The sequence below is a fragment of the Rhizopus delemar genome, genomic scaffold, assembly GCF_000149305.1.
Source record: "Rhizopus delemar RA 99-880 supercont3.4 genomic scaffold, whole genome shotgun sequence".
Lineage (NCBI taxonomy): Eukaryota > Fungi > Mucoromycota > Mucoromycetes > Mucorales > Rhizopodaceae > Rhizopus > Rhizopus delemar.
The window spans coordinates 2,308,635-2,322,015 of NW_027137830.1; the positions used below are offsets into that span (position 1 = coordinate 2,308,635).

The 13,381-nt window shown below is 35.4% G+C and overlaps 5 protein-coding genes across 5 annotated transcripts; all 5 read left to right on the forward strand.

Annotated features, from left to right (window-relative positions):
* Positions 1 to 135: 135 nt before the first annotated feature.
* On the forward strand, positions 136 to 1,441 carry RO3G_06359 (uncharacterized protein; the record flags this gene model as incomplete). The annotated part of the gene is made up of 4 exons (XM_067660949.1): positions 136 to 222; positions 299 to 464; positions 524 to 1,318; positions 1,419 to 1,441. The coding sequence occupies 4 exons, from the start codon at positions 136 to 138 to the stop codon at positions 1,439 to 1,441; spliced, it is 1,071 nt and encodes a 356-aa protein (XP_067517050.1).
* Positions 1,442 to 2,597: 1,156 nt separating this feature from the next.
* RO3G_06360 (uncharacterized protein) lies at positions 2,598 to 3,733 on the forward strand (the record flags this gene model as incomplete). Its single annotated transcript, XM_067660950.1, has 3 exons — positions 2,598 to 3,022; positions 3,213 to 3,363; positions 3,434 to 3,733. 3 exons carry the CDS (start codon positions 2,598 to 2,600, stop codon positions 3,731 to 3,733), a joined length of 876 nt encoding a protein of 291 aa, XP_067517051.1.
* Positions 3,734 to 5,869: 2,136 nt separating this feature from the next.
* Positions 5,870 to 6,964, forward strand: RO3G_06361 (uncharacterized protein; the record flags this gene model as incomplete). The annotated part of the gene is made up of 3 exons (XM_067660951.1): positions 5,870 to 5,872; positions 6,039 to 6,108; positions 6,162 to 6,964. The coding sequence occupies 3 exons, from the start codon at positions 5,870 to 5,872 to the stop codon at positions 6,962 to 6,964; spliced, it is 876 nt and encodes a 291-aa protein (XP_067517052.1).
* Positions 6,965 to 8,374: 1,410 nt separating this feature from the next.
* Positions 8,375 to 12,070, forward strand: RO3G_06362 (uncharacterized protein; the record flags this gene model as incomplete). The annotated part of the gene is made up of 5 exons (XM_067660952.1): positions 8,375 to 8,382; positions 8,462 to 8,569; positions 8,634 to 10,509; positions 10,574 to 11,263; positions 11,318 to 12,070. 5 exons carry the CDS (start codon positions 8,375 to 8,377, stop codon positions 12,068 to 12,070), a joined length of 3,435 nt encoding a protein of 1,144 aa, XP_067517053.1.
* Positions 12,071 to 12,774: 704 nt separating this feature from the next.
* On the forward strand, positions 12,775 to 13,045 carry RO3G_06363 (uncharacterized protein; the record flags this gene model as incomplete). The annotated part of the gene is made up of 2 exons (XM_067660953.1): positions 12,775 to 12,856; positions 12,912 to 13,045. The coding sequence occupies 2 exons, from the start codon at positions 12,775 to 12,777 to the stop codon at positions 13,043 to 13,045; spliced, it is 216 nt and encodes a 71-aa protein (XP_067517054.1).
* Between the last annotated feature and the right edge of the window lie 336 nt (positions 13,046 to 13,381).

Genomic DNA, 13,381 nt, shown 5'->3' on the forward strand with positions numbered 1-13,381 from the left:
AGCGGAGAACAACAAATTTGTGTTTCCTGAAAACTTGAGTTTTACTTTAACCCCGACCGCATAAAAAGGCTTGTAAATATTCATAAGATTTTTGTTTGTTTCCTTTCTTTTCCTCTTTGCTGTTATTGTCTTATCATGAAAAAGCTTGTTATTTTAGGTGGAGGCGCAGCAGGTTTCTTGATTGCCATAAGAGTAATGCGCTCAAAGATTTCGGATATTGAAGTAACTCTGGTGGATAGCAAAGTATGGTTTGATGTCTGCTATTTTCATGCAGAACTAATCTTTCTATTATATGTAGACTTTTTTTGAGTATACACCTGCATTATGCTCAGTTTTATATGAAAAATCCTCGGAAAAATTCCATCGACATTTTATGAATATTACGTTTGATTATGAAACAGTACTGAAAAAGTTGAATGTCAAATTCGTTCCCGGAAAAGTAAAAAGCTTAGGAGAGAACCAAGGTAAATAAATTAGTCTAATTAGTATTATATTTTGAAACATATCTGTATTATTTTTATAGTTTATGTGTCTGTAAAGAAAGATGAACTGGTATCGATTGATTATGACTATCTCGCGATCTGTACTGGCTCAAGTTATGCTGACCCATGGAAACCAAATGACATCACCTATAATTTAAATTTAGAGGCAAGAATGGCATATTTAAATGAACAAAGACAAGCTTACCTAAACGCGAAAAGCATACTGATCATTGGTGGCGGTCCAGTGGGTGTAGAGTCAGCAGCAGAAATAGTCTACCGATCACCTCAAAAATTGGTAACTTTGGTAAATAGTGGGTCATGTGTGTTGGCCAGTGCACCTCAGGAACTAGGAAGATATGCTCAAAAAATATTAAATTCTATTGACGTGAGGCTTATTTCGAATGAAAAAATAGAAAAGAAAGACAAAGACAGCGATATCTATGTAACAAACGAATCAAAACAAGAAATTAAAGCAGATTTGGTTTATAATTGCATTGGAGTAAAGCCAAATTCTGAGTTTTTGAAGGAATCATATCAGGAATGGCTTGATGATAAAGGATACGTTCAAGTAGAGAAAACATTGAATGTCAAGGGGAAAAGCAATGTATTTGCATTAGGAGACATTAACAATCTTGGTGAAGCAAAATTATACTACACAGCTCATATGCAAGCCATGCATTTTGTGCGCAATTTATCAAGAGTATTGAACGGACAAAATATGGTACCATATCAAAATGCAAAGCCAGCCATGTTTATATCAATGGGGCCTTATTATGGTGTTGGTACAGTTTCAGGCATTCGATTTACTGGGTGGCCATTTACTCAAGATAAAGGAAGTAAGTTAGCTGCTTGGATAAAGTACATTATTGAAAAAATAAATGTACAAGGAGGAGGAAGTATAGAGATTGTAATCAATGAATCACTCTATATGTATAGCAACTTGTTGCCATTTTAAATAAAATAAATCATACCATCTCTTTCAATTCAACTTGTTTTTAATGATCTATGAATGAGGTTTATCACTCTTTTAAATATTTACCTAATATATCATAAGGTACACTTCATACTTGATCCTTATTCTGTTTTAATATCACATAGATTTCACCTAAATTCAGACTAAGAAAACACATCGTTCTATGTTTTTCATTTATATAATAATCATTGCTGATATATGCTTGCATAGTAAACATAAACTTCCGGTAGTTTAAATTGAGAGTAGTAGCACATGTCTTTTTATACTAAATTAAAACAAGTACAATTCTGCTTTTCTCTGAATATGTTTTGTAATACAAGTAATAAGCTTTCCTCCATCCAAGCTTTGCCTTTGCAAAACAATAACAATATCCTTATATAATTGAAATTTATAAGTATGTTCATTTAAAGAAAACACGGTCATATGAAAAAGAATTACATTGCAAAACTATTAATAAAATTGTGTCAAATCAATCATTAATCTTTTGTGAGACATGAAAATATTAAAGACAATCCAGTTTCTTTGTTCTATTTTGAATTGATTTATGAATATGGGGTAATTATGCCACATTTAATTAAAAAAGACAATAATATTATGAGAGTTTATAGTTTATGAATTCGAATTTAATAGTTTGTTAGTGAAGCGATTACATGAAGAAAAATTAATTTAAATTGAGTCCAGAGAAATATACCAAAGCTTCACTAGACGCGATTTTCTTTTTAATACTGTAGGACTATTTTTACTGAAGTGAAGATCAATCAAAATGGGACAATCTTTGATTCTCATATTTCGACGTGAGTGTAACAATTATGCTTAAAATGGAAAGTAAACAACCGCTTTATTAAGCTACACGTGGTAAGATCCGCAATTTGTATTAACTTGAACTGATATTTCAAAAATTGATAAAGAAGAGGAAAGCACCGGTCACTTTCATAAAAATTAATTACTTTAAAGTGTCCAGCTTTAAACACTTTATAAATTATAAAAACAGTTAATTTGTACAGAATACTTATTAATTGTTACACTGATAATAAAGCTTGTTTCTAATTGTAGAAGATTTGTTAACATCCCCCCTCCGCCATTTTTTTTGTGTCCTCTGAGCCTTTCTCTTCTTCTTTTCTCTCTTTCTCTTTTTAACAACCATGCACAATAGAAAGTATGATGACCCGTCCTTTCTTCGTGTCGCCAAATCGAATTATTATGACCGAGATAGTGGTATTGCAACAACCGAGACAGAAGACGAAGGTGCCGCACCCACATGTATATTTAGTGACGATGATGAGTTTTACAAGCGTACTGAACGTATGCCAAGTATGACAGCTGTCTTTCATTCACAGGGATACCTCGCCAATTTAGCAGACCAAACGATTCTTTCTCTGAAAGACTTTATACAAGACAAAGACTGGAAAAAAGTGTTAAAACATAAGAGTGGAACGACAGTTTATATGCTTCAAAAACAAAACAAAGGAGAAAAGTCTGCACTGTTTCGAGGAGAAGCTGTGATTGAGGGCTTTACTCCTCAGTCTATCTTTTATGTGATAGGTATGCGAAAGCTATGGGATGAACAGTAAGCATTGTGCGATATATAAACATGGCAATATGTTCAATGGACTCATAAGCTCACGTATAGATTCGAAGAAGGAAAACTAATCGAAAATTTGAATGATTCGACTTCGTTAACCTATGAGTCATACAAGTCAACATCAACATCAAAGTAATGGTGATAAAAGCAAAAATTATTATAAATGCTTTAAAAGATTAATTAAACGTTTTCCATTTAGAGCTTACGATGTGACTTTGGTAGAAAAAATTGATTGCTTAGCAAATGGTGAAATCATTTTTGCATGCACAAGTGTAGATACCCCAAAGGTTCCAAAGGTGTCTGGAAAGAATAGACACCAAATTAAGGTAAATATTAGATTTTAATGTATATTTAAATCCATATGCTGTTGAGTTCACCATCGGTTTTCTTTAAAAGTTGCAAGGTTGGGTATTGAAACAAATAAGCAAATATCCAGTAGCTACCAAAGTTACATATGTCACACAAGAAAGCATCAAAGGCTGGATTCCAGGGTTAACAAAAAAATCATTAGCAAGAAAACCTTTAGTTATTGCTGCTATCGATGGTTATCTTCAGCGAAAGGCAGATAGATTAAAAGTTCAAGGCCAAGGCACGATAAACCAGCAGCATATATCAGACTTATCTATACCTAAACATGCCACACCCACACAAACATCCCAATCTACACTTACCCTTAGCGTGCCATCCCCTCAGTAAGCTTTCTTGCATACTCTCCATCGTTTGAGTAACTAAACTCTCATTTTTACTAGGACTTCGTCCGAATACTTGCAACCTTCACCAACATTAGGAAAGGTTGCTTTGCCCCCTTTATTCAAAGGTCACAGACGACCTTCAGAGCACATAGTTCTATCTAATCCTCCCCCACGCATATCATCACTAAGTTCAAGCACACCTAAACAAGTCAAGTTTGCAGATGATATATTCCAGAGTAACAATTCGGTAGTTAAAACTGAACCAACGCAGCCTACTCATAAAGTAAACAATAACCCAGTGAGACCCAGACTTTACCCAGCTAGTCCTCACAGGAGCTCCCGCAAAAGAAGCTTGGAGGTATTGAAAGATTATGTAGAAAGTAATCTGGATGGATGGAAACAAATCGGAGATGAAAGCGACACAAAGATGTATATCAAAACAATACCAGATTCCGCGTTACCCATCATGCGAAGTTATTATGAATTCTCTGATAAATGGACAGTAGAACAGATATGTTCAGTTATTCAATGCTTTGGAGCACGAAAAATATGTATATGGTTATTAATAAGTATCATAAATGCCTTTTATTTACTTATTTGCTTTAGGGGATGAATATTTTGAGGACGGACAAGTGATAGAAAGATACTCACAAAAAGAATACTTGATTCATATAAAGATGAAGAGCTTATTTCCTATTCAAAGTCGAGATTTTTCTATCCTTACAAGCATAGAAAGCAATATCAGCACGGGAGCTGTCTACATTGCATCTACTAGTGTAGAAGATGGACTGATACCTCCTGCACTGGAAAAAGAGCAGCATACCCGAGGTACTTACTCAGCCTATGGGTGGGCTCTTGTACCAACTTCAACATCTGTACAGGTCACATTTATTGCTCATATGCATTTAGGTGGAAAAACGCCACTGCCATCATCTATCATCAGGCGGTTGACAACCCAGGTACCCTCATGCTTAGAAAAGGTCAAACAGTATCTTGAAAATGTGGGTTGTCCGCCGTACATTCGACGTGTGGCGGGTAAGATTACTGTTGAGCATTTTGACACAGAGAACAAATTGTATTCAATGACCTATATTGCTAAGCATGCACCCTCCCGACAGAGCCACAGCTCATGGTGTACAGATCTTCGAATTCACGCAAGCATTTATCCTCTAGGCTATCATGTTGAAACACAGCCCCAGGAGAATGTACGCGTTGCGATCAAACCAGGCGTCGGCCTAAGGATATATACAGAAAGTGATATATTGGAAGGAAAACATATCCATATAACAGTTTCACCTGTTTTACAAGGCAGTGAGGCTCAGTATACCTGCAGTAGTACCAATAATTCTCAAACTAAAACGGTGAAAGAAGAACAAGAGCAGGTGTTTCCTTTAGAGAAGGAAACTCCTCAAGAAATTGAAGAAGTTGTACATATTGAACAAGATAAGAAACCATATAATGAGGTATATTACATATACACATATCCTGGATAATGAAGAGAACAGCTAAGAGAATTATTGGCTTTTTTTAGATAGAAGAACCTGTAATAGTTGAAAGACGCCATAGCGCAGTCATTGTCATCACAGACGACATTACGTTTTCAATGCAGCAATTTTCTTTTGTTTTATTACTCATGTTATTGTGTTATTACATGGGGAAACTATCATGTCAGTGTAATTAGAGTTTGGAGGAAAACAAAAAAAACCAAACACAGTAGATAAAGCGTTTATTTTAATATTATGTAATTTATATATACCCTTGGATCATGTATCTCAGCTCCAATAAAAACTAGTTTCTCTTCTACTATGTTAACTTGAACATGTATTTTTTAGTCATGTCAAATAAGACATAAAAATGTATATTATATTCAGAAAGTAATGTCCCATTTTTGCAAACTTTATAATACGATGTATACAAAAAAGGCGACAAGCACGGTATTTATTCCTGATAATAGTGTGCTCAAACAATTAATAGGAAATCTCAGTGTTCAGGGTCAGCTTAAAGTATTTACAATCCCGCCGCTTCGGCTATGTGACTGCTTCTCTTTCGGGCTTGCTCGTCTGACAGGCGAGGATGAACAAAGTCTTTGGAAAGTGAGGTCGAAATAGGATCCTTCCTTTAATTACTTCAGCCAGTCGCAATGGTATGTATACGATAAATATAAGAGACAAAAGTTAGTGCAAAGTGATTTATGGATGGATAATCAAGTGGATGAATGAATCTAAACTTGATACAAAAAAAAGTGGATGGGAATCTGCAGAGAGGAGAAATGACAATGTGCAGAACATTTACTAATTTTTTGGAATTAGCCTTTCGTCAAGCAACAGAAGAACAAGGCTTACTTTAAGCGTTACCAGGTCAAGTACCGTAGAAGAAGAGGTAAAATAGATGCAGACAAATGACAAAGTTTTTTTTTATTAATTTTATAACAGAGGGTAAGACCGACTACTATGCTCGTAAGAGACTTGTTGTTCAAGCCAAGAACAAGTACAACTCCCCCAAGTACAGAATGGTCGTTCGTTTCACCAACAAGGACATTATCTGTCAAATTGTTTACGCCAAGCTCCAAGGTGACTTTGTCCTCTCTGCTGCTTACGCTCACGAACTTCCTCGTTACGGTATCAAGGGTGGTTTGACCAACTGGGCTGCTGCCTATGCCACCGGTCTTTTGCTCGCTCGCCGTACCTTGACCAAGCTCGGTCTTGCTGACAAGTACGAAGGTTTCGCTGAACCCGACGGTACTGTCCAAATGATCGAAGCCGCTGAAGGAGCTCCTCGTCCCTTCAAGGCCTTCCTCGATGTCGGTCTCGCTCGTACCTCTACTGGTGCTCGTGTCTTTGGTGCCATGAAGGGTGCCTCTGATGGTGGTATCTACATTCCCCACAGTGGTAACCGTTTCCCTGGTTTCGATATTGAAACCAAGACCAACGATGATGAACTTCTCCGTAACTACATCTTTGGTATCCACGTTGCTGAATACATGGAATACCTCGAAGAAGAAGATGAAGAACGTTATAAGAAGCAATTCGCTACTTTCATCAAGGAAGGTATCACTTCTGATGCCGTTGAGGATATGTACGCTGAAGCCCACGCTGCTATTCGTGAAAACCCTCTTCCTCAAATCACTGAGAAGAAGAAGTCTGGTACTCTCCACAAGAAGCCTGCTCGTCTTACTAAGAAGGAACGTCTTGCTAAGATTAACGCTGCCAAGGCTGCTTTCGAAGCTGAAAACTAAATTTCCTTTCATAATAAAAACGTCTGTTGTAATAAGTTAACCTTTTGAATGAATGCTAAATCATATGTGTATATTTATTGAAAGAAGCTTGTAAAGACGCCATGTTGAATTGAAACCAAGAAAAAGGCACACAATGTAAAACGCAACCTACAGAATTCGATGCTTCCATAAACAAGAACTTTTTTAAATGCGCGATTGCATTTTTTCTAAAACATTCAATACTTTAACTTGGCTTTCTTGTTTTGTATCACAAACGAAGTTGAAACCCTGTTGAGTCCTGGCCCTTGTTTCTCTTAGTATCGTTCTCCAGTCTTTGTCATAAAGGATAAATTAAATAGAGAAGGAGTGATGTCTCAATCACAAACCATATAATACTGACACTAGAAATGTCATTTTATAATTTAATAATCCTTCAATCAGCTGTCTCGTGTTCTGTTAAAAGGAAATATGCTTCCCCAAAAATTCTTTTTCTTTTACTGGATTTAGGTTATCCGCTCAACTGTTTTTTTTTGACAGTCGGGTGTTTATTCAATGTTTGCGCCACACATTTACCAGTACGTGTGTCACAAATTATGAAAAGACATGACAAAAAAAAATCACGCATGTAGTTTTAGTTTGAAAGTACTATGTCTCTTCTATAAACACAGTGTATTGATGATAAATATATGAAGACTATTTAGGAAAAAGAGAAGAAGAGAATGCATATAGTTTGTTTGTATTCTATAACTTTTTTTTTATAGTAAAAAGGTGTTACTTTATCAAATTTATCCATTGGTTGACTACCCCCCCCCCGACTGTTGAACAATTTAGACACCAACTGTACAAGTCTTTTCCCTCCTTTTTTCTTCTTTTTCTTTTTCTTTCTGAAAATGTCATCTCTTGAGATGCAGCAAACTGAAGTAAGTTTTGTTCCTCTTTTAATCAATTTTTTAAATGATTTTTTTTTAAAAAAAATAAAAATAAAAGGAAAATAGCAGTTCCCCAAATGAACGAGGTAAAGTTTAGAAGCATGAAACCAAGAGAAAGAAGCAGTGGCAACCATAGTTCATATGCGACCCTGAATTCTATCTTGATATTTGATTGGACATGTTCTAATATGCTTTGATTAACTAACTTTTTTATTCTCATTAAGTAAGCGAAGTGGTTGATGTAGCAGAAAAGGTACATAGTTAATTATTATTAACTTCTTGTTTTTCTCAACAAAATTTTTATGCTTAGAACAAAGTTCAAGAAACGCTTGCGATTATTAAGCCTGATGCTATCCAAGTTAAAGATGCAATCATTGAAAGAATTAAAAAAGAAGGATTCAAAATTACTCGAGAACAGGAAATACTTTTAAGTAAAGAAAAGATGTGTTTGTTTTATCGAGAGCATGAATCAAAACCATTTTATGATGACCTTGTACAATGGATGAGCAGGTAACAGAATTGTACCACGTTACAAATGGATGATTTACTTTTTTTTTTTTTTTTTTTTAAAAAAAAATGTTTATAATAGCTCTCCTATTTATGCCATGACTTTAGAAAAGGAAAATGCTGTACAAGATTGGAGAGTGTTAATGGGACCAACAGATCCAGCTAAAGCAAAGGTAGTCGAGCAAAGCAGGTAAAGCTAATGAGACAATATCGAGAGAAGGGGAATGTTAATCACGTTTTTTGTTCTATAATAGTATTAGAGCTCTATTTGGTACAGACGGGTTACATAATGCTGTACATGGAAGTGATTGTCTCATAAGTGCAGAACGAGAAATCGGTCTTCTTTTTAACAACACAACAGACAAGCAACAAAGTGATAATGAACAAGACAAAATGGATCAGAATAATGAGTCTGTTCAAAACGCAAGTTTGCTGGTTAAGGACGACATCTCCTATGAGGAGAGCAAGGAGAATAATGCAACAAAAGATGATGCCCGAGATGAAATAAGTAAAGAGGCCATTGTTGTTGAAAGTAATGTTAATCATGAAGAAACAAAAGAAGAGGCTGCTACTGAAGAGAAGGATATTCAAGGCGGAGAAAAAAGCAAAGACAGTAATGCAAAGAATGATATTAGCGATGAAGAATTCAATAAGAACACTGCTGCAGATAACCATACGCACAAAGAGGAAGATATAGAAAAAGACACCACTGCAAATGATGAAGCCTGTAATAAGGAACATTTTGAAAGTGTTGGTGCAAAGGACGATGTAGGCAACTCTGTTTTAGAGAATACCGAATCTTGTACAGAAATGCAAGGAAATGAAGAGGATGGTGCTGAAGAGCCCATCGATGTATTCAAGAAGAAACAAGAATCTTTTTTTACAAATGCCAACGACAACGCAGAGACGAGCGTGACCGAATCTGTTGCAGACAGCATTACTGATTTGGCTGTCAAAGGAGATTCAACACCAGAGAAGCCTAATTCTGTAAGCGACGTTATCGATACCATTCCCATTCAGGACGAAGCGGCTCCTATTAAAATAGAAAACTCTGAAAAAGCAAACAAGGAGCCAATACCTTCAGAACAAGATCAAGACTTGACTATCTTGGAACAGCATTCTCAAAGCACTGTTGTTGAGACAAATGAAGAAATTGATGTTGCCGTAAAGACAACAACTACAACAACAATTGTAACCGAAGTAGTGTCCGACGAACAAATTCAGAATACAACTAAAGATCAACCCACTGATGCAAAGAATGATTTAAATGAAGATGACATCGAAATACTTACTGTTAATGAATCCTCTGATAATAACTTTACTGAAAAGGCCGCTGAGTGTACTATGACTGAAACTGTATCTTCACTTCAGATTGTTCAAAACTCTGATATTATACAATCAAATACACCAATGGATACAGTTGCAGCAGATGTTACTAAAGATTCTAATGAGCTTAAGCCTTTTGAAAATAATACATACGATGAAATTAAAATTACTAAAACTGTCAAACAAGAATCCGTTAAAGAAGATCAGCAAGATAATATCAATATATATGCCCAAAACAAAGACATAGATGAAGTTGTAACAAAGGAAAATGATGAATCTAAGCAAACAATAGCCGAAGACGTCATTGAAGTTACAATTCCCGAAAAGGACATACCACTTATTGAACATAGTGCAGTAACAAGTTCAGAAATTGTGTCTGCTGAAAAAATTGTAATTCAAGAAGTAAATAGCATAGAGACGGCTGATGTTGATGCGATAGAGATAAACAATGAAGGTACAGCCATTGCTGATGGGGTTGATGATAATCAAAGTGATACAGCAGTAACAATTGATGATGAACCTGGTAAGCCAGACGAGATTGAAGAAGAAGAACAAGAGTCACATATTGCAAAAGATGAGGACCATTTGATTGAAACAGTTGTTCATGGAAATGAATTGAGTGACATGATGGAGGAAGCAAGCAGTGACACTCATGAAAACATTCAATCCGAAGTAGAATCTGATGAGTGTAACTTGGCCAAGAAGGAACAAGAAAACTCTGAAAATCAAGATAACTTGACCGATAATGACCACCTTGAACAAAGTGCCAGTTCTGCAAACAGTGAAGGAACCGATGGTCGAACTGTAAGTGTCTATTGTTTAATTTATTCTTTTTATTTACTTTTTTTTTTTTAAAAAAAAAAAAAAGATTTCAAGAGACACTAGCTCTACAGCAAACAGCAGTACAGATAATCATAAGGAAACAAAAAAGTCGTCTGGTGTAACTAAAATTAAAAAACCAAGTTCAGTCAAAAAAGACACTAGTAAAACAGTAAACAAGAAGCCACTCACTACAAAGAAAGCAGAGTCCACAGCTTCCAGACTTTCGAGTGGCAAAAAACCAGTTTTAAGCAGTGAAACAAAAAAAACACCAGTGAAGCTAGCTGCCAGCAGTGAAGAGAAAAAAACAAAGGCCAAATCGATTGCAAGTGGTGAAGAAAAAAAGACAGCAGCTAAACCAGCACGTGTGCCTCGAGTTGCTCTATTAGCAACTAAAAAGACGACAACTACTGAAGCAGACAACGTGACAGAGGAAAAAGCGAAGAAGGCTAAGGCAACTAAATCAGCAGTTTCTCGCTTGACAGCACCTACAGCAGCTAGTGCCCGTAGAAAATCACCTACAGGCACAGTGAATGAGAAGAAGCCAGGTGAATCTGCTACTGAACAAAAGAAAAAGATAGTCAGCCCAAGTTCAACAGCTAGGACGACTACAGTTAAAAAATCATCTGTGACCACTCATCATTCTACGCAAGAGTCTAAAGGTGTACATAAAACTACTGTAACTGAAAAGCGTTCAACACACAAGACATCACCTCCTAATTCTACTACTACAAAAAAGGTAAATGAAACATGAATGATGCTGACAGAAACGTCACTAATGCTTTCATTTTAGGTGATCTCCTCAAAAGTTAGCAATGACATTCACAAAGACACAACACATGGAGCTGGTCGTGCAAGTGCGGCCTCTGCGAAGAAGGAGGTTAATAAAAAGCCTGTAAAAAAGATAGTTAAATCGTCAAGTGATGACAAGAAAGAGTCTGCTTCAAGTGAACGAAAGAAAGTAGTTAAGAAAGAAGTTTCAAATGACTCCCAAAAAGACATCAAAGACTCCAAGCAAAAAAAATCAGACGTTGAAAAAGCAAAAAAAGAGCTTGAAGAACATGATAAAAAAAAAGAATCGGAAGAAGACGAAGCAAAAGAACATGAAGAGAAGGTTGAAAAGCAAGGAATTAATAAAGAAGTTGAAGAAAACAAAAGTGCTGAGGAATTCAAAGAACAAGAAGTAACGGCAGAGAAAAATGAAAATGGGGAAAATGGGGAAGGGAAGAAAAACGAAGCTGAAGAACAAGTATCAGTTCAAGAAGAAAAGAATACAGCAAGCAATGAAACTGTAATTATTGTTGAAGATGTTCAAGAGAAAAGCATCCAAGAGCCTATAATTCAAGATAGCTCTGATGATAAAGAAAAGGAATTATTAGCTGAACACCCTCGTGAACATTCTCGCTCAACTGAGATTGCTTCTATTCGTAGCAAGTTTGAATCTCTTCAAGCAACCACTACAGTTGTCACTAGTCAATCTAAAGATCTCCGCTCTAAATCACCAACAAATCGCGTCTCTGATATGATTAATCGATTTACTCACTAATAAAATTTTAAGGTGTGTGCGTATAAAATATAGCTTTTTTTTTGTTTGTAGCAATGAACGTTTTAAAAAGATTGACAGCAAGACCTTTAATATTAAGCTCTGGTTATACAAACAATTCCATTTTATTTAAAAGGAGTATTGCAGCAACCTCAGCATGCAAACACATGAGCCAGAATAAAATGTGTTGGCAATGTCAAGCAACCAATAAACCAACTGCTTTATTTTGCGAAAATAAAGTATGCAGTGTCATTCAACCCATTCCGTCTGAATTAAACTTTTTTCACTTACTGGAAGCAGGAAAAGGAGATAATAAGTAAACAATGGTTAATCTTCTATGTAAATAATTCTATCCTTATTAAACTGTAACAATATAGGCAAAACCCGACTTTTGACATTGACTTGAAGAGTTTAAGAAGAAGGTTTTTAGCGCTCCAGCAAAAGGCACACCCTGACAGCTATTCAAATGCACACAAGGTAATTGTTGTTACATTTCTTTGTTTGTTCTGAAGTTTTTTTTTTTATTATTATTATAACTCTTTTGCATTTCTTTTTAGCGAGAGCATGAATATGCGCAGCTCCAGTCTTCTGTAATTAACAAAGCATACAACACTTTAAAAAACCCTTTAACTAGAGCAAAGTATATATTATCGCAAAAGGGCTATAAACTTAGTGAAGAAGATTCATTAACAGATCCAGAACTATTAATGGAAGTAATGGAGCTTAGAGAAGAATTAGAAGAAGTAGCAAATGAAGGTGAATTGCAAGTCGTTAAAGAAAAAAATGACGGTAAGCAACAGTCAATATTATTGCTATTCAATGTTATTCATTAAGTTGTTTTTAGAAAAATTCAAAGAAACCATAGAAAGATTACAAACAGCATTTGATAAAGAGGACTATGTGCAAGCAAAAGAGTTAGCTATTGAATTGCAATATTGGTCAAGTATTCAAAATGCGATTCATGAGTGGCAACCCTAACAAATAAATTGTATTTTTACTTGTAATCTAACTGTTGTATATTATAAATTTTCTTATAATATGTATCGAGAAAGATTTGCATTGTCTTTTATTATTTTGTAATTTATGAGAGAAGCGTTTTGCTACAAGTCTAATACAGATTTCCTTTTCATAAGTAAACATGCTCGGATGGAAGACAGATATTCGAACGCAAACAAGGGATAGAGAAAAAAATATAATTATGCCCAATGAAATAAAATGCTACTTAATAACATACACTTTTATTCATTTATTTTTTTGCGTATGCGTGGAAATAAATTTACCAAATTTTCTTTTTTTCTTTTTGCCCAAATGACA